Here is a 19,135-nt window from a genome sequence, read left to right on the forward strand (position 1 = left end):
GGTGCCGGAATACCCACTGGGTTAGATGTGGAAAGGAGTAATGGCACGTGAGTATTAAAGTTCCCCAATGTCTTTAAACGCACCTTGTTTTGTCTTTCAGATGCGGGATGCAGCGCCGAAGGCCTCCGGAGCGTGCGAAGAGTTGGTAAGCTTTTGTCTTTCAGATGCCGGAATGCAGTGTGAAGACCTCCGGAGCGCACGAAGAGTAGGTAAGCCTTTGTCTTTCAGATGCCGGAATGCAGCGCGAGGCGTTGGTGACAGCCGATGGACCAGGTAAGTGAAGAACTGTCACTGAAGACCGTAATGCTAACCTGTTCTTTCTTGTCTTTATAGGTGTTGCTGAAGACTGGATTCAGGATGGTAAGCCTTTTTCCTTAGGCCCAGGATCAGATGCAGAAGACACGATGAGCGTTCTGCTGCAGAGGATGCAGAATAACACAAAGCAAGATTCATCCATCGGGTGTGGTTTAAATAGCCTCCTGTAGTGCTTAGGTGTCTCCTTCCACAGCCACGCCTAGGTAAGAAAAGAGTTCCTGCTTTCCAGAAGAGTTCCAGTGTTCTGAATCTAGGGAGTGGCTCCTGCCCCACCCAACAGGAAAAGTAGTTCCAAACAGAAGAGGATCAGAGGCTCAACTGGCAGGCAAGTAAGCAGCATGGTCTGCTGCAGGTAAGTCCACCCAAGCATTATGAGCCCGGCGCTTCCAGCGCTGGGACTGGGCATATTTATGAGCCTGGTGCCACTGGCACCAGGACTGGGTCCAAAAGGTCCCAATTGGGACTGGTTGGCCCTCGGAACCTGGGTTATAGATCTGCTTCCAAGGGAGTTGGGAAAACCCTGACCTTTTGGAAGCAGAGATCATGACAGTACCCCTCCTCAAGGCCCCTCCCAAACCGGGCTCCTCCGGGGGTTTTGGCTTGTCAGGAAATGTTCGGTGAAATCTTTTGATTAGGCGAGGAGCGTGGACATATTCAGCAGGTTCCCAGGATCTCTCTTGGGGGCCATAGCCTTTCCAGTCAATTAGGTAAAATAGTTTAGATTTGGAGATCTTGGAGTCCAGAATGCTTTTGACTTCAAACTCGAGTTCTCCATCAACTAGGATAGGTTTTGGAGATTTAGTTAGTCGGGTTTGAGGTTGCACGGGTTTTAATAGAGAGACGTGGAAGACCGGATGTATCTTCATATGCGGGGGCAAGTCCAACTTGACAGCTACTGGGTTTACTATGGTAGTGATGGAATAGGGACCAAGGTATCTTGGGTTGAATGTGCGTGGCCCTTTTATAGGTAGATATTTGGTGGATAACCAGACTTGATCCCCTACTTGATATTGAGGGGCTTCCTTCCGATGTTGATCTGCTCCTTTCTTGTATTGTTCTTTAGCCCTTTGAAGGTGAGAAACAGCTTCCTTAAAGGCTTGGGTGATTGTAGAATGCAGGTAGTCTACTGCTGGTGTTTCAAGATCTTGGAGGGGATCCAACTCCGAGGTTCGAGGGTGACTGCCGTACAAAAGAAAAAACGGGGTTTTCCCAGTTCCCGAATGGACAGAGTTATTGTAGGCATATTCGGCTATCCAAAGGATGTCTTTCCAAGTTTTTTCAGTTTGTTGCAGCATGCAGCGTAAATACTGTTCCAGAGTTTGATTGGTCCTCTCGGTTTGTCCGTCGGTCTGAGGGTGGTGACTGGTCGATAGTCTCACATCAATTTGAGCCGACCGACAGCAACTTCGCCAAAAATGAGAAATAAATTGACTACCTCGATCCGAAATTAGAACCGAAGGAAAACCGTGCAGTCGGACGATGTTTTCGAGAAATTCTCGGGCCAGAGTTGCTGCTGTTGGCAAGCCTTTGAGCGGAATGAAATGCGCCATCTTGGAGAATAAGTCCACGATTACTAGAATCGTATTGTATCCGGAGCATGGAGGTAGATCGGTGATGAAGTCCATAGAAAGCGTATGCCAAGGGCGAGGTGGGATGTCAATAGGGCGTAAGAGGCCTGCTGGTCTTTCCTTTTGACTCTTGTTTTGGGCGCATACTCCACAGGACATTATAAAGTCTCTGATATCTTTTTTCCAAGACGGCCACCAGAAGTAGCGCTTGATCTTTTCTGAGGTCTTGGCCATACCGGGATGTCCTTCCATTAAAGAATCGTGATAACAAGAGATTACTTTTTTCTGTAAATCTGTGATGGGTAGGTATAATCGTTCTTGGAAATACAATAAGTTGTCCTTTACTGCAAAGTCCTTTCCCTGCAGATGCCAATTCTGTATGTCTGCTGGAGTTACAAGTTGCCTGGCTTTATCCTTAACTTCCTCTATGGATTCTGTGGCGATTACACCCAGAATTCTTTGTTCGGGAATGATTGGTACAGGTTTAGGGTTGATCAAGTGTTCTTCCACTCCCATCCGAGAAAGGGCATCAGCTTTACCGTTCTTTGTACCAGGTCGATAAGTAATTATGAAGTCAAACTCGGCAAAGAATAATGCCCAACGGAGTTGTCTAGAGGATTGGGCTTTTGCGGTTTTCAAATATTGCAGGTTTCGGTGATCCGTAATCACAGTAACGGTGTGTCGGGCCCCCAGCAGATAATGCCGCCAAGCCTTAAAGGCAGACTTGATAGCCAGAAGTTCCTTGTCAGTAATCGTGTAATTGATTTCAGGAGGCGAGAATTTGCGGGACCAAAATGCCACGGGATGCAACTGATTGGTTACCGGGTCCTTTTGTGATAGAACTGCCCCCATGGCAAGGCTTGAAGCATCAGTTTCCACGATGTAGGGGAGTTCGGGGCGAGGGTGTTTTAAGATTGGTGCAGAGATAAATTTAGTCTTCAAATCCTGGAAAGCTTGTTCTGCCTCGGTAGACCATTCAAAACGTTTGTTTTTCTTTAACAAGGCAGTGATGGGCTGGACTATTCGAGAGAATTCGGGGATAAACCTGCGGTAAAAGTTAGCGAAGCCTAACATGCTTTGCACACCTTTTACGGAGGATGGTGATGGCCATTTGAGAACTGCATCGACCTTCTTTGAATCCATACGCACTCCGCCAGGTGATAATATGAATCCCAAGAATTCAACTTCAGTCACGTTGAAAACACATTTTTCCAACTTAGCGAAAAGTTTGTGTTGACGCAATCTTTCGAGGACCATTTTCACGTGTTTCCGATGTTCAGATTCCGATGAAGAATAAACGAGGATGTCGTCAATGTAAACAACAACACACACATCTATGAGCTCTCTGAGGACATTGTTCATAAAATATTGAAAGGCGGCCGGGGCATTGCAAAGTCCGAAGGGCATGACCTGATATTCAAATAGCCCATACTTGGTGCGGAAGGCCGTCTTCCATTCATCGCCCTCTTTTACTCGTACCAAGTGGTAAGCTCCTCTAAGATCCAGCTTTGTATATATGCATGCTTTTCTGACTTGGTCCAGGAGTTCAGGGATCAAAGGTAACGGATATCTATTCTTAACGGTGATCTGGTTCAGGGAGCGATAATCTATACAAGTTCTAAGGTCTCCTTCCTTTTTTGGAACGAAGAACAAAGCTGAAGAAGCAGGGGACTTGGAAGGACGAATAAACCCATTTGCCAGGTATTGATCCAGGTATTGTCGAAGGTGAAGGTTCTCAGGCTCGGTGAGGGCATACATTCTACTACAAGGAGGAGTAGATCCAGGTATCAGGTCTATCTGGCAGTCATAAGACCTATGAGGAGGTAGAGAGTTAGCCTGATCCTTCCGGAAAACATCTTGGTATTCTAGGTATTCGGGAGGTAACTGGGGAGTCTCTGAAGAAATTGCTGCCAGTGCAACACCAGGTGGAGGGTGACAAGTAGAGACACATTCTGGAAACTGGACCGTTCTTGCTTGCCAATCGATCAGAGGATTGTGTTTCTCTAACCAAGGTATTCCTAGAATAATCTGAAACTGAGGGGCCTTGATCACATCGAACACGATCTTCTCATGGTGTCCATCTTGACTTACTAGCGTCACCTCTTGAGTAGTATGCGTTACTGGCCCAGAGGCTATCTCCGTACCATCCACCGTAGTAATGACGTCCTTTACAGCCTTGGGACAAAGAGTTAGATTCATCCTCAAAACCATTTCATGATCCACATAATTGCCGATGGCACCGCTGTCGACGTAAGCTTCAATTGCATGTAATCCATCCGGATTATCAGGGCTAATGAGGACCATAGGTATCACGAAATGCGAGGTCACGGAACTGGTTTTCACGCTCGGCAAGAGGACCTCTATTCTTGTCGGGCGAGGTCATTTCCCTGCTCAGAGTTTGTAACTTTGGTAACTGCAGCTCCTACTGCCTTCTTGGCAGGTTTCACCGGACAGTCTCGAAGAAAGTGCCCTGAGTTTCCGCAATAGAGGCATAATTGCAACTGTTTTCTCCTTTCCCGCTCCTTTTGTGTTAGAGGACCTTTCAGACCCCCTATTTGCATGGGTTCCCCGGAGTCTACTCCTTTGGAAGGAGTTGGCGGTTTGGAAAATACTCGAGCATCAAACTTGGAACGATCGGCCTTCCTGTTCTGCAGTCTGTGATCTATTTGAACGACTAAGTCTATATAGTCCGAACAATCTTGTGGGGGATTCACTACTTGGGCTAACACATCTTTGAGCTCTCCACGTAGACCTCTATAAAACAGCGTAATCCTTTTGTCCTCAGGCCATTGAGTTTCCACTATCAGTCTGTTGAAAGACGCAATATAAGCCAAAAGGTCTTGATTACCTTGTCGCAACGAAAGAAGCTCATTGTCCAAGGCCTGCCCCTGTGAATGTCTTGCGAACAGTTTTTCCATACTGAGCTGAAAAGCTTGAAAATCATGGAGGACCGGATCATCTTGATTTACTAGAGGGATCGACCAGTCTGCCGCATTGCCACTAAGGTACGAAAGCACGAAAGCTACTTTAGCTTGATCAGTTGGAAAGGCTGCTGGCCGGCATAAGAAATGCAACCGGCACTGATTGATAAATACTGCAAACCTCTTTGGGTCACCAGAAAATCGTTCGGGCGGAGCCAGAGGTACATTCCCAGGTAGGTTGATCTGCACTGGATTCATAGAGGATGTAGAAGGAAGATTTCCCCCAGATGCGGGTAACGGGGTCTGTCCGGCTTGTGACTGTAGCAATTGTCTAGCGAGATCATCTGTTCGCTCCTTGGAAATAATCAGTTCCCTTCTTAGAGCGTTCGTTTCCTGACGGGCTGCATGCACTTCTGCCCTTAGTTCCCCAAGTAACTGGGCTAGCTGGTCGGTATCCGAGGTTTCCATAGCGCCTGGACGGGAGTTTTGTGGTAGGCTTTGCGTTCTGTAACGCTCACCTGATTCCCGTAGAGGCGCCGGTCTTGACTGGGCGTATACCGTATCTTCAAAGGTGATGTGTAACACACGGCTGGCTCTTTGGGCTGGACCTCTGTGCACTGTATGTCTGACTTGAAGGGTAAGATGTCTGCAGATAGAAAATATGGGATTAAGGAACTGGGTTATTGAATGTCTCTCTCTTCTTCCCTTTCTCTTCTCCTGTAGAACCTCAAAGGTTAACGCTCTCACCTTAGGTAAGTGAACGCCGTGCTCTCCATCTGCCTCGGGGCAGGGTGCTGTAACCAGTTTCTTCACTGGATAAGGGGAGCAGGCCTCTTGACTTCAGAGGACTGCTGTCTGTCGTTTACTGCACGAACGGTAAGTTTCGAGTAGTTCTAATGTCTTTAAAGTCTTTAGTAATGATGTTTCTTGTTTTGCAGGGTTCCGGCGATGGCGTATGACGGGCTGAAGTGAGTTGAAGATGGAGCCCGTGTGATGAATAGAAGCGCCTGGAAGCACGTAAGTAAGCGCTATTTGCCTGCTCCACGATGCGCTCTAACTGTCTTTTTATTTTGCAGGTACAAGTTCGGAGCGGCTGCAGGGTGCCGGAATACCCACTGGGTTAGATGTGGAAAGGAGTAATGGCACGTGAGTATTAAAGTTCCCCAATGTCTTTAAACGCACCTTGTTTTGTCTTTCAGATGCGGGATGCAGCGCCGAAGGCCTCCGGAGCGTGCGAAGAGTTGGTAAGCTTTTGTCTTTCAGATGCCGGAATGCAGTGTGAAGACCTCCGGAGCGCACGAAGAGTAGGTAAGCCTTTGTCTTTCAGATGCCGGAATGCAGCGCGAGGCGTTGGTGACAGCCGATGGACCAGGTAAGTGAAGAACTGTCACTGAAGACCGTAATGCTAACCTGTTTTTTCTTGTCTTTATAGGTGTTGCTGAAGACTGGATTCAGGATGGTAAGCCTTTTTCCTTAGGCCCAGGATCAGATGCAGAAGACACGATGAGCGTTCTGCTGCAGAGGATGCAGAATAACGCAAAGCAAGATTCATCCATCGGGTGTGGTTTAAATAGCCTCCTGCTTTCCAGAAGAGTTCCAGTGTTCTGAATCTAGGGAGTGGCTCCTGCCCCACCCAACAGGAAAAGTAGTTCCAAACAGAAGAGGATCAGAGGCTCAACTGGCAGGCAAGTAAGCAGCATGGTCTGCTGCAGGTAAGTCCACCCAAGCATTATGAGCCCGGCGCTTCCAGCGCTGGGACTGGGCATATTTATGAGCCTGGTGCCACTGGCACCAGGACTGGGTCCAAAAGGTCCCAATTGGGACTGGTTGGCCCTCGGAACCTGGGTTATAGATCTGCTTCCAAGGGAGTTGGGAAAACCCTGACCTTTTGGAAGCAGAGATCATGACACAGGGGGCATACTGTTTGGTTGGGGGTGAGGGGGCCATGGGGCATAGGGTTTGGTTGGGGATGAGGAACAGGGGGCATAGTGTTTGCTTGGGGGGTGAGGGACAGGGGGCATAGTGTTTGGTTGGGGGTGGGGGCCATGGGGCATAGTGTTTGGTTGGGGTGGGAGCCATGGGGCATAGTGTTTGGTTGGGGGTGAGGGGCCCATGGGGCATAGTGTTTGGTTGGGGGTGAGGGGGCCATGGGGCATAGTGTTTGGTTGGGGATGGGAGCCATGGGGCATAGTGTTTGGTTGGGGGTGAGGGGACCATGGGGCATAGTGTTTGGTTGGGGATGGGAGCCATGGGGCATAGTGTTGCACTCCAAGAGTGAACTCCATAATAAAGCTAAAACAGGCACAGTTAGGAGATGTACATCCTTTGCTTTTTTGAGGAAACCTGACTCAACGAATGCCATACTCCTCTTGGGTAACCCAAACAGCAAACTATAGCAGTCCAAAATAACGGAATGTCCAATCAAGGGTCAATAAAATATATATAATTTAATTAAACAGACGATATACAATAACTAAATCGAAATAAATGATAGCAATGGAAAATGTGTAGTACAAAATGTAAGTTTGAAATGCAATAAAAATCGTTACCCCTCAAAAACATATCTTTTTCCATGTGTTTAATACAAATTGGGGGTTGAAAAAGCCTCCCGACATGTCCCGCCTACCGCCCCGCCCACTTTTACTTTTCGGCCCACTATAGCCCTCATGTAAGGTACTTTCGGCCCTCTGTCAAAATCAGTTGTGCACCCCTGCCATAGATGGTAATACCATCAAAGTCTTAGACAATACCAAAACATTAGTCATTTACCTTGACTCCACCCTCTCATTGTCAAGACAAACCAAGGCCCGTCAGCTCAGCCTCCGCTTATGTATGCAAACTTATCACGGCCCTTCCTGTCCACTGCCAAATGTACCATACTGGCCAGAACTCTCATCATGTCAAAGACTACTGTAATGCTCTGTATCTAGGGACAAGTCAACAAAACCTAAACAAACTACAGATTACTCAGAATAATGCTATTAGGGCAGCCCTTCACTTTCCCAGGGGGCAGACTATCTCTGAGACTCGACGAAACTTACACTGGCTCTCAGTCGCACAAAGAATCTCACTAAAAACACTTGCCCTCACCTTCAAGTGCCTCGCCAACCATGCACCCAACTATCAGGCAAGCCACTTCACCCGCAACACAGCTTCCAGACCAGTTTCCCAGTTTTAGCCAACAAACTCTGGAATACTCTTCCCAACCCGCTCAGATCAGAATCTTCTTACCACTCCATCAAACGCAACACTAAACTCTGGCTCACCACCTCTGAACTTCCTCTATCGACTTGAGCCACTGTCGGCTCTTGTCTTGCTACAGCCCTGCTCACACATGTCTAGTCCTAACTATTCGCACATCATACTCCATTGTGCAATATTAGTACTTACTGTATATATCCTGTATCATACACAATGCATTATTCCTCTTTTCTGTGTAATCTTTAACTTGCACCATTATGTAAACCTATGCTGCATATAATCTTTCGTCCTGTTTTATCTGCTTCTAGAAATTGTACTGCATTGTAACCTCATGTCAAGCGCCCAGACGCCTTTTGGCTAGGCACGCTATATAAATAAAGAAATACAAATACAAATAGGTTCCTCCAATGGATTGAAGTTAAACTTTCATCTTAACCTTTTTCCTTGAGAAATCTTCCTGTTTTGGTTGTTCAGCTCTTCTCCTTGTTCCTGTCAAATTTTGTCTCACCCATCCCTGGCCCTGGAAATCGATTGTGGAAAATACAAGGTTTTGAAGGAGCTCATGTTTAGGACACCAGACTCTTGAAGAACAGAAAATGGGAAGAGGTCGAGAACTATTCCCTCGAGGCTGATGGGTGGCCATATTTATATATCCTTAGAACTAGTCTTGTAGGTTAGATCAACCTGTGGTTAAGAGAGCTCCTTTTGCTGATCCAAATATTCTACTCATTCATTCAAAGAGACTTATTTTGTTGTTAAAACCCCTTTTCACTCTACCCTCCACCAGAATTGTTTACGTCAAGTGTTTGGTTCCTCCCTCCACATAATACCTCTCATTCATCCACCTCTGATGACCTAATGATAGCTGATTTGGCAACAACTTGCCTTATGGTACAAATGTGTGGAATGCATTAGTTGAACCTGACGGGGCAAATGGATAAAGGATCACATGGAAATACTTCATTTTTGATTATTTGCACTAAGCGCACCTCCTCATGGTAGGAAATGATTGAAGAAAGAAGGAAGCCAGTAGACATAATATAACTCAAAGAAGAATGGGTTTGCTCTCACACTGCGCACACAAACAAAATATCAAGCACAATTGCTTTTGTTTGTTGTCGGTTTTAATCAACACTGTTGCAGCCTGACACGTGTATCGAGCTTCCCACTCTTCCACTGAGGCTGCATATTAGTAAGTATGGTTGATAAATATCCAAGCAAGAACAAAAATCATATATTTCACCTGGCAAAAATAATAACGTAGAAGCCCAGACCCAAGAAAACAGGGCAGTTGGGGTGGTAAAAACAAACCAAAGCGAAATAAGCATCATACAGTTATTTGCAAATTGTTCAATTATTACAGTACATAAAAATGATTCAAAAGGATATGTAATGTAACACACGCCATTTTATGAAAAAAGGATATCAATTGGTCCTAGCACTTAATTATTCCTTTCCTCGTCGCAATTTGGAGAGCAACTTTTTTGATTTACTCTTCTAATGGAGACTTTGGATTTTTACGTACCCGTTCTTCATTGTGTACATTAGTGACGTACAGCTTATTTTGCTGGTAATTCTGCTGCTTTTTTCATAAGTTTTCCCAGCGTTACGAATTGAGCAGCTCATTTACTACTGCATTTGGGTTCCAAATTGTTTGCAGTGTATCCCGCGGCCATCCGTACGCTCAATATGGCCGCCAGGTTTACACATCCTGCGGGCCTAGCGTTACGCGCCCATGCCTTTTTGGTTTAATTATACACGGCACATAGTACCGCACGCCCGGCTCCTGTTCCTCACTCGGCAGCGATACACGCTGGTGAGTAACACACACTTTTTTGCTGAGCCCTGACATAATTGAAGGGTCTCCTTAGATACAGCTGAGAGTCTAGACGACTCCGGGAGTGAGCATGCTAATTGGTCCTTTTTGATTCCCTTCTTCCTTTGCGTAATTTTCACTTTGGACAATTACCTTCGACTCGCCCTCCAGTACAAACAATAATTTACATATCAAGCTGCTCCTGCAACTGCAAGTAATTGGTACGTTCCCTTAATTTTATATTTCAACATAATTGGTTGTAGCAGTATTAAAATTGATATCATTTGCTAGTTACAACAAACAGCAAACTTTGCGCTTTTTGCAATTTTTCTGCAGTGGAGCCCACAGCCAATTTCTACCCTCTTTAACCTAGATACATTATTCTCACGTGTAAGTGAGCATTTTCTTTATTAACTTGGTGCCTAACTGGTTCTTTAATATCCACTCAATCTCATCCAATAGATTTCTAACTAGCTACAAGTTCATCTTCTTCCCGGTAATGACCAGTTCAATTTAGATTGTGTCATTTTCAATTTTTTAGTACTCAGTTTAACAAGAAGCCAAGATTAAGGTACATTTCCTTACCAATACCCTTACACATGTATCGTGTGGTTGATCACCATTGGTACCATTAATGTATTCATGTTTTGCTAAACAATTATCCTTTCTGTTTTTCCCCCCTTGATATCCTTTTTTCATAAAATGGCATGTGTTACATTCCATATCCTTTTGAATCATTTTGATGTACTGTAATAATTGAACAATTTGCAAATAACTGTATCATGCTTATTTCGCTTTGGTTTGTTTTTACCACCCCAACTGCCCTGTTTTCTTGGGTCTGGGCTTTTACGTTATTATTTTTGCCATGTGAAATATGATTTTTGTTCTTGCTTGGATATTTATCAACCATACTTACTAATATGCAGCCTCAGTGGAAGAGCGGGAAGCTCGAAACCCGTGTCAGGCTGCAACAGTGTTGATTAAAACCGACAACAAAAGCAATTGTGCTTGATATTTTGTTTGTGTGCTCAGTGTGAGAGCAAATCCATTCTTCTCTTAGTTCACTTCTTTCGTGGGTAATCAGGTAGGTTTCCACTACCGCTCTCCCCCGCAGCCCATCCAAACCTACAAAATTGGTGTCCTTACGCTGTGGCTCGCGGGGCCTTTTCTGCCACTTTCTCTATAATATAACTCAAGGCTAGGGATTTCTTAGTTGTGTTTTCATTTGTGGTGACTACATATGCCCCATTGCTTTAGTTCCTTAAACTCTTGCTTGAATTTCTATCTCCTATGGAGTATGTTTTGACTTCCAGCTTTTTCCTGCCTTGCTTGAGTCTCAGCAGTTATTAGCAAATAACAAGCGGGGTCCTGGGAGACTCTCTGCCAGACATGAGTCCTGGTTTACAAGAGCCTTACCCAGAGTCTTTAGCTCACTATCTTTCACAGAGGAGAAATATCCTAAACATATCAGTTAGATGGCATATCCTAATGTATGTGGACTTTGTTTATTATGTGAATTGCTAAATACGGGAGAGTTGAGTGGTCAAATGTTATAGATTTACATTGCTCTGTCATTTTATGCTAAATGTGTTATCCTGTGGTGACTGGTACAAGAGACCTTAATCTCATGGCAATCTGCGGCCCATGCAAGTGTATACAAAATAAAACCTATATTTGGAGGTGAGCAAATGCATGGAGAATTCATAGAAGATGGACTTCTGAACTGTTTTCCCTGCATCCACACTTTCTGATCCTTGGTGGTATCTAAACTTTACAGAGGACCCTGCACCACAGTTCCTGCACTGGTTTTTAATGCTGCTGGGGATCGTATCATTCCAGTTCGCATCCATTGAATTAATTTACCAAAATTGTGCTCACTTCTCCAACACCTGTAGAAGGCAGGTAGATTCCATTTAAATGAATGAGACAATGACAGCTGTCCTGTTTGCTTCTGCATGCTCATCACTGCACGCACAGTGAATGGCTGATGCACTTGGGCCCTGTGCAGAGGTGGCTCAAGGGATGGTACCAGACCATGAATCTGCATCCTTTGTACGTGAGGCTTTACATTCCCAAATCGACCCAGAGTGAGCTGCTCTCAAAAAAAGTATGATGTTTGAAAAATATTTCACCATATAAGTTAGGAGACGAAAGTGGCATTAAACTTGGCATTTGGGGGGCACTCCTACTATGAGTGTTGGCATGCAGGTTCCAGCAATGGTTGAGGAGAGCAAAAGCATGCTTTCAGCTGAGAGAATTTTTCAAGAGCTTAAGATACATTTTGGCACAAGGAGGAAGCCGAGTCTTTTGAAAATGGAGATTTGCCCATTAGAAGCAAGATAAAACCTGCTCCAGCTGTTATCCAGTAGTGTTACCTGCGCTTATGCTGTATTTCATTAGGGCTCTTGCTCATTTGATAAGCTTTTGCATGGAAAACTCACTTGCTCTCTTTACTTTGTATAGGAGTGGTTTGATAAATCATACAAGTGTAGCTAAATGTACTTAATATGCAAGTCTCAATGTGCGAATATGTAAAACCTCTGTTCTTGAATGTTTGCCTGCATCTGTATAGGGTACGGAAACTTAAATATTTGCATTCTTTTTTTACATTTTAATTCATTTATTTAGTGCGAGAAAATTTGACTAATCAAGGTGTTACATGGTACGATAAATATGTAAATTCTATTCCGTTGATAGATTCTGTTCATTTATTAATTGAGATGCCTTACTGTTTTGACAGAATACACTGCGAAAGCATGGTCCTTAAGGAAACAGTGGAGATGAGAACAAATGAAGTTAAAACTCTGAAGTGTGAAAATACAAGTAAGCAAGGCAACTTCACAAAGATCCTATTATTTAGCCACGCCCGACAACTCCTATTTAACCACTTTTATCTTGTTAAAGGGATTATGGACAAAATGAACAATGGTTGGTCTAAGTAAAAACTCATAAATGAAGGATGTGTATATTTGTGCATGTTTCTTTGTCTCTCCTGTAACCATGTAACACAAACCTAGAGGGAAATTGGAATTCTGCCGGTAGTCTTGCTATGAAAATAGCAACCTATATTTTTTTTTTGTTAGTTTAATTTATAACAACTATCTTTTTTACTAGAGCTACCCTTTCTAGTACTATGATTGCGTTATTGAACTTGCTAAATTATTGAAGTTTGTAAACTGGTGAAAAGTTGATAAGATGTCATACAATAGTACACAAGGACAGTGAATGTGCCAGTAAATGACCATTAGCACCGGGTGAAGGCTTCTCAGCCAATCAGGTGGCTCAAATGCAGGCAGAAATTGGCAATGTCCGTCTGTGTTCCACCAACCACCCAAGCTTCTTTCTCGGGTGCCACCATTTTCTTTTGCAGAGCACCAGCCCTATTACTCATCCACTGGCCCCACATCATCCCAAATTCCACACTCCCTCCCCGCCCGACTTCCTTGATGCCTCTGTGCTTCCAGCTGCCCTGCCCCTTCTGTCCACTCCAGGTCTGTCATATAAATGAAATAGGGCCTTGGTCCCTTTTCTATTTACCATGGTAGCGGCCATTCTTGTTTTTCTTGTTTTTTTAAAGAGGAGATCGGCTTGCACAATACATATGGAGCCTTTCTATTGACAAAAAAAACCCTTTGACACTTCTCGCACCCCAGATAGAGCCTCTCGGGTGTGAATAGCTATCACCATCTTGTACTGAGCGTACAGAGATGGTAGCGGCCAATGAGCAATCGCAGAGGTGCTCACTTTGCTAGGTCCTACTTTTGCTCAGGCAGGCGTGCTGTTACTGGCTAAGTATTGCCCCTGCATGCATGGGGGATTGTTATATTTACAAAAATATCTAAAAGTGAGCTTTTATAACTTATAAACGTATAGCAAAGAATCTGGTGACAAAGTCCAAGTAAACTTCGGGTTTGTGTTTCACAAACTGTAACGTTTCTCACTGGAATCCCAAAGGCACGGATGGATTTGCGGTCCTGCAGAATAAGTAGATTTTGGTAGAACTGAATGGTATGTTTTTGTATTGTGTGAGAAACACTTTGAAGTGCAACTTGAGTGGTGCTTGCTAGTTTCTGTTTATGAGAAAATTGCTAGTCACCAGGCCTGTCCTCAGTCAAAAAGAATTGTTACACTTTTAAAGTGTAACATATGTGTGAGTGAGATCAGAGGCCCCACCAAACATTGGATTGACAGGATTTGTGATTTTATAGCTTTGGGGGTGAAATGAGCATTAACATTTTGAATACATAGAGTACCATCCGATACCATAGTAAATTTGAAATATCAGCTAAAGTCTCACCCTATTTATGCAGTGACTTCCCTCCCTAAGAGTCCTGTAGAGGAGTGGCGAGAGGTTTGGAGATGTGATGGCCTCATGGTGACAATAAGTAAGACAGACACAAGTGATCACAGTTCAAGGGTGTTTATTGAACAATGTGGATTATGTGGATTACAAAAACCCCTAATCTAAACCTATATCTAAAATTGGGAGAGGTGTCGACTCTCAAATAAAAATAAGGCAGTCCATGTGGGGTCAAGTCAAAATAAAAGGGCCTATATTAAGAAAACCTATTGCCGAATTCTTACACTAAATACAAAAGGGTGTAGGGTTAAGTTTCAAGAAGAAGAAAGGAGTGTTCTCAAATGATAAGTCAGGAGACAGTAGTCTGGGTCTTCCTTCCCCACGTTCTGAGCACGGGGAAAGGTGGAGTTGGTGGAGCACAGTACAGTCTCGGGCTTCTCTAGCACAAGACAACCATTCCATTAACAGTTCTCAGGACCGTCGATGGCCAAGTCTCATTTACTTTAGAAAGTCTCTTGCCTTCTGGCCTGATGTGTTTAGCTAATCAAAAACAAAAGTTTCTTTAACAAATGAAAGTTTGTTACCAAATTTCCATATGGGTTATGGCTTCACCCCTGGCTCCCCTTCTTCCGGGGTGACCTTTCTTTTTTTTTTTTATAACTCTGTTCATTGAATTTAAACAACGCAACGAAAAACAGATGTTAAGCATAGACATACATCAGAAAAAGAAACAAGGCAATATCAACAGCGGCATGGGCAATGCAGGGCCTGAGGCCCTGAGACGGATGCGAGACGAATAAATGTTGGGAGTCCAGGTTATAGCTTACGTCCACAAGTCAAGGGAGGGGGGAAGGAAAAGAAGAAAGAGGGGGAAGGAAGGGGGAAAGAAGGGGGGAGGGAGAGATGGGAGGGGGTGGACTTCATTGAGCATCAAGCCATTTACCCCATATCCTTTCAAATTTACGGGGGCAACCCCGAGCTTTATAGATCCGGCATTCTGAAGCTCTGCATCTGTCTAGTTCATTACTCCAGCAGTTCAGACACGGTGGGTCTGCAGAGCCCCAGTTAGCCGCGATAAGTCTCTTGCACGCCCCCAGCACCACCGCCAAGAACATTTCCCCATACTTTGTCAAGTCTACTTCTCCCCAGATGCCCAGGAGTGCCATTTTGGGATCTCTAGGAATTGGCGTCGCCAGGACAGTAGAGATCGTATTGATACAGTCCCCCCAAAAGACCTGTAGTACTTGACAGTCCCAGATCATATGGTAGAAGGTGGCCGGTTCAGTTTTGCATCGAATACATGTCTCATCCTCAGACCCCCCGCCCTCTGGCCATGGCAGTGCGCGAATAATAAGAGCGATGAAGGATTCTCAGTTGTATTAGTCTGAGCTTGGTTTCTATCCCAATTTCTCTAGGGGACATCAATGCCTCTATCCAGTCTTCAGGTTTCAGCTCACCCAAGTCTCTTTCCCACCTTTCTTTGAGCCCGTCGAGTTGTGTGGCCCCGAAGGAGTTGAGGGCCTGATAGAGGGTAGAGATGACCTTGGAGGGAATACGCTGCGGAAGGACGTTGGTCTCGATAGGAGAGCAGGGGGGTATGTTTGTTGTGTCAGGGAACTGAACGCGGAGGCGTGGGCCAGCTGCGCGTGCCGAAACCGGTCCATAGGTGCTAAGCCGAATTGCTCTTGCATGGTCTCGAAGTCTAGGAGGTGACCCCCCCTGGATCACATGTGCTAGTGTATTTATCCCTTTTGCTCCCCAATGTTCAAAAGAGCCCATTTTCACTATCTCCGGAAGGTGCGTTCTGCCATATGGGTTGGGATAGTGTTGGTTTCCCTTTCCAGCCGACCAGTTTGTGTGCATCCCGCCAAGCACAGCGAATATGGTGCGTTATTTTGGGTAACGTCGGGAGTTGGTTGTTGGTGGCATACAGGATCTGCAGTGGGGTTATTGGGGACATGGACTCTAATTCAATACGGATATGTGGCAGCGTGGGGTCTGCGTGTATCCAGTCATTTACCACCCCGATCTGTGTCGCAAGGTAGTACGTACGTATGCAGGGTAGACCGATGCCCCCCTCCCATACCGATCTCTGGAGCGTGTTAAGTGAAATTCTGGGATGTTTCTCTCCCCATAACAGTGTGCGAATGCCCTTGTCAATAAGCGTGAAAGTTTCCCAGAGGATGACGAGTGGGGCGTTTTGAAAAACATATAGGAGTCTTGGGAGGGTCATCATTTTGAATAGTGCGGCTCTACCTATTAGCGATAGGGGGAGTGATTGCCAGTGGGAGAAATCCCTATTAAACCGTTCTATTATCGGCTGAAGGTTGAGTTGGAGGAACCCCTTCTAGTGTCGGGTCAAGCCGTATGCCCAGATATTGAAATTTCCCGATACAGGCATGGTATGGGCAGTCCTCGGGGATCACGGACGCGCCGCCTTGGATCGGGAAGTAAATAGTTTTGGCCTCATTCACCTTTAGACCCGCAAAGTTTTGATACTCGTTAAGGATAAGGGAGACAGTCGGGCATGAGGTGCACGGGTTGCTAAGGTATTTGAGGAGGTCATCCGCGTAGAGCGAGAGTCTGTCCTCTCCTCCCCCCGGACAGGCAAATCCGGACCAGTTCATGTTCACTCTGAGCTCTATTGCAAGCGGTTCGATAGCGAGGAGGAAGAGGAGTGGGGACAATGGGCACCCCTGCCTAGTGCCTCGGCCCAGGGGGAATGGTTTGGGGAGCCTGCTGTTCACCCTCACAGTAGCCTCTGGGGATGCGTAGAGGAGTTTGACCCATGATATGAACGTTTGTCCGAGGTTCATTCTAGCCATGATGGCCCATAAAGCTTCCCATCCCACGGAATCAAATGCCTTCTCAAAATCCACTGCCAGGAGGGCCAGTGGGGCCGGTATTTCTTTGGCTCTGCTCAGCGCGAGTTGAATTCGGCGTAGGTTCATGCGGGTGGATTTGTTGGGCATGAATCCACACTGATCGGGGTGGACGAGAGTCTCAATCACCTTCAATAGTCTATTAGCGAGTGTTCTGGCAAGGACCTTGGCTTCTCTGTTGATCAGTGAGATGGGGCGGTAGGAGGCACGCTCCTCTGGGGGTTTTCCGTTTTTATGTATGACCACTATGCACGCCTTCCTGAGGTCCGGGTGGAGTGCCCTTAGTTCTTTACTACGCAGGAACATACGGTGCATGTGGGTCGATAATGTGCCACCGAGGCATTTTCAGGTCTCTGTGGGGAAGCCATTGGGGCCCGGCGTTTGCCCGGGTTGGACCTGTGCGAGTGCCTCTTGTATTTCCAGCTCTGTGATTTCAGCGTTTGGGAGGCCTGATTGGTGTAGTGGGAGTTTCGGGATCTCTATCCGGTCAAGATAGCAAGAGGGTTCGATCGCAGGGCTTCCGGTGGGTGGGATATAGAGTTTCTTGTAGTAGGCAGCGAATGCTTCGATGATGTCAGAGTACTCCGTCAGCAATGCTCCCTCCGGGGATCTGATAGCACGCACATGTCCTCTGCTTTGCTCACGTTTCTCCAACCAGGCCAGGGTTTTATTTGCTTTATCACCTCGTTCATAAATTTAGCTCCTGACGAGCTGATGGGCTGTTCGTGCATTATCCAGTGCCAGGTTGCTGAGGGCCTCTTGTGCTGTGATTAGGGCCTCCTGTGTTGCCTGGGTGCTGTGTGCTAGGATTTGCCATTCGCATTCCAGGACTTGAGTTTCTGCTTCCCTGATCTTTTGGGTGTGTCATTTCCGGTAGGCGGAAACCACTGAGATAGCTTCACCTTGGAGGACTGTCTTATATGCCTCCCAGATCGAGATCGGGCACTCCACCGAGCCTTCATTTATTTTGAAGTATTCTGCGGTCTTTTTTTCAAGTTCTTCCGCTATCTCGGGGAGCCGCGAGTGGTATGTGTTCAAGCGTGCCGCAAGTGGTATGTGTTCAAGCGCAGGTGCGATCCGGGTATTGGCAGGCATTCTTCATGGTTAGAAGGAGCGGGGAGTTGTCCGAGATTCCCCTTGCGAGGAGTTCAGCAGATAGAAGCCTGTGGTTGGTATTACGGGGGATGAAGGCATAGTCGATCCGTGAGAGAGATTTATGCGCGCCTGAGAAAAAGGAGAAGCTGGCCTCGTCCGTTAGCCCCTGTGCATCGGCGAACGTATCGAGCGGTGTCGGGGCAGGGCGGGTCCCAGGTCTCCTGTAACTTCTATCGGCTGTAACGTCCATCACTTCGTTGAAATCTCCTCCTATCACCCACAGGTCGGCCTCCTCTTCCAGGAGCAAGGTCTGTAATTCAGTCAACAGTTCCTTCGTGAGCGTGGGGTAGATTGCGATGAGGCCCCATTTCTCACCCCAAATGTCAGCAAGCAGCATCACATAGCGGCCCCGAGGGTCGGTTCTGACTTTCCTGACCTGTAGGGGGAGTTGTTTATGGACGAGTATCATCGTACCCCTGGCGCCTTTTGTGAATCCGGCATGGTAGGTATGCAGATAATTGGATCTTTTGAAAAAGTTTGTGTTCGTGCCAATCAGATGAGTTTCATTTAGGAGGACTATGTCGGGTGAATACCGGTTGAGATACTGGAGCACCAATCTTTGTTTTACGCTAGAGCCAAGGCCGTTAACATTCCAGGACAATAAGGATAGCGTGTTGGTGTTTGTTTTTTTACTGCGTGGGTCTCTTGACGGGGCATCTGGCAGGATTAATGGTGGTCCCATGTGTTTGTGAGGTGTGCAGAGGTATACACCAGCGGGAGACGTCCGGGGGTTGCCCCGTAGTGGTGTGGCTGATGACTGGGTAGCTCGGCTATCCTTGGCCTCGCCTGTAGACAGTGCTTGATCCTCTTGCCAGCATGCGTCAGTGAACTGCCTTCTCATCCTGTAAATCTGATTACTTACACTCCTGAAACTCCCCCCCCCACTCTGTACTCCACCCTCCCCCCCCAACTGGGAGCACCTGTCGCCCAAGCATTAAACTTATAACTAAAGAACTTCCTTGGGGTGACCCGGACTG

The 19,135-nt window shown here is 46.1% G+C and overlaps 1 protein-coding gene across 2 annotated transcripts in view; it reads left to right on the forward strand.

The window, feature by feature from the left end:
* Nucleotides 1-19,135, forward strand: part of CCDC125 (coiled-coil domain containing 125) — a 1,024,365-nt gene that overhangs the window by 523,903 nt on the left and 481,327 nt on the right. For both annotated transcript variants that reach the window (XM_069627541.1, XM_069627542.1), the window contains one exon: nucleotides 12,562-12,644. In XM_069627541.1, the coding sequence (XP_069483642.1) occupies nucleotides 12,562-12,644 (83 nt within the window). The remainder of the gene's footprint in view (nucleotides 1-12,561; nucleotides 12,645-19,135) is intronic.

The sequence above is a fragment of the Ambystoma mexicanum genome, chromosome 6p (genome assembly GCF_040938575.1).
Source record: "Ambystoma mexicanum isolate Mex_15411 chromosome 6p, UKY_AmexF1_1, whole genome shotgun sequence".
Taxonomy (NCBI): domain Eukaryota; kingdom Metazoa; phylum Chordata; class Amphibia; order Caudata; family Ambystomatidae; genus Ambystoma; species Ambystoma mexicanum.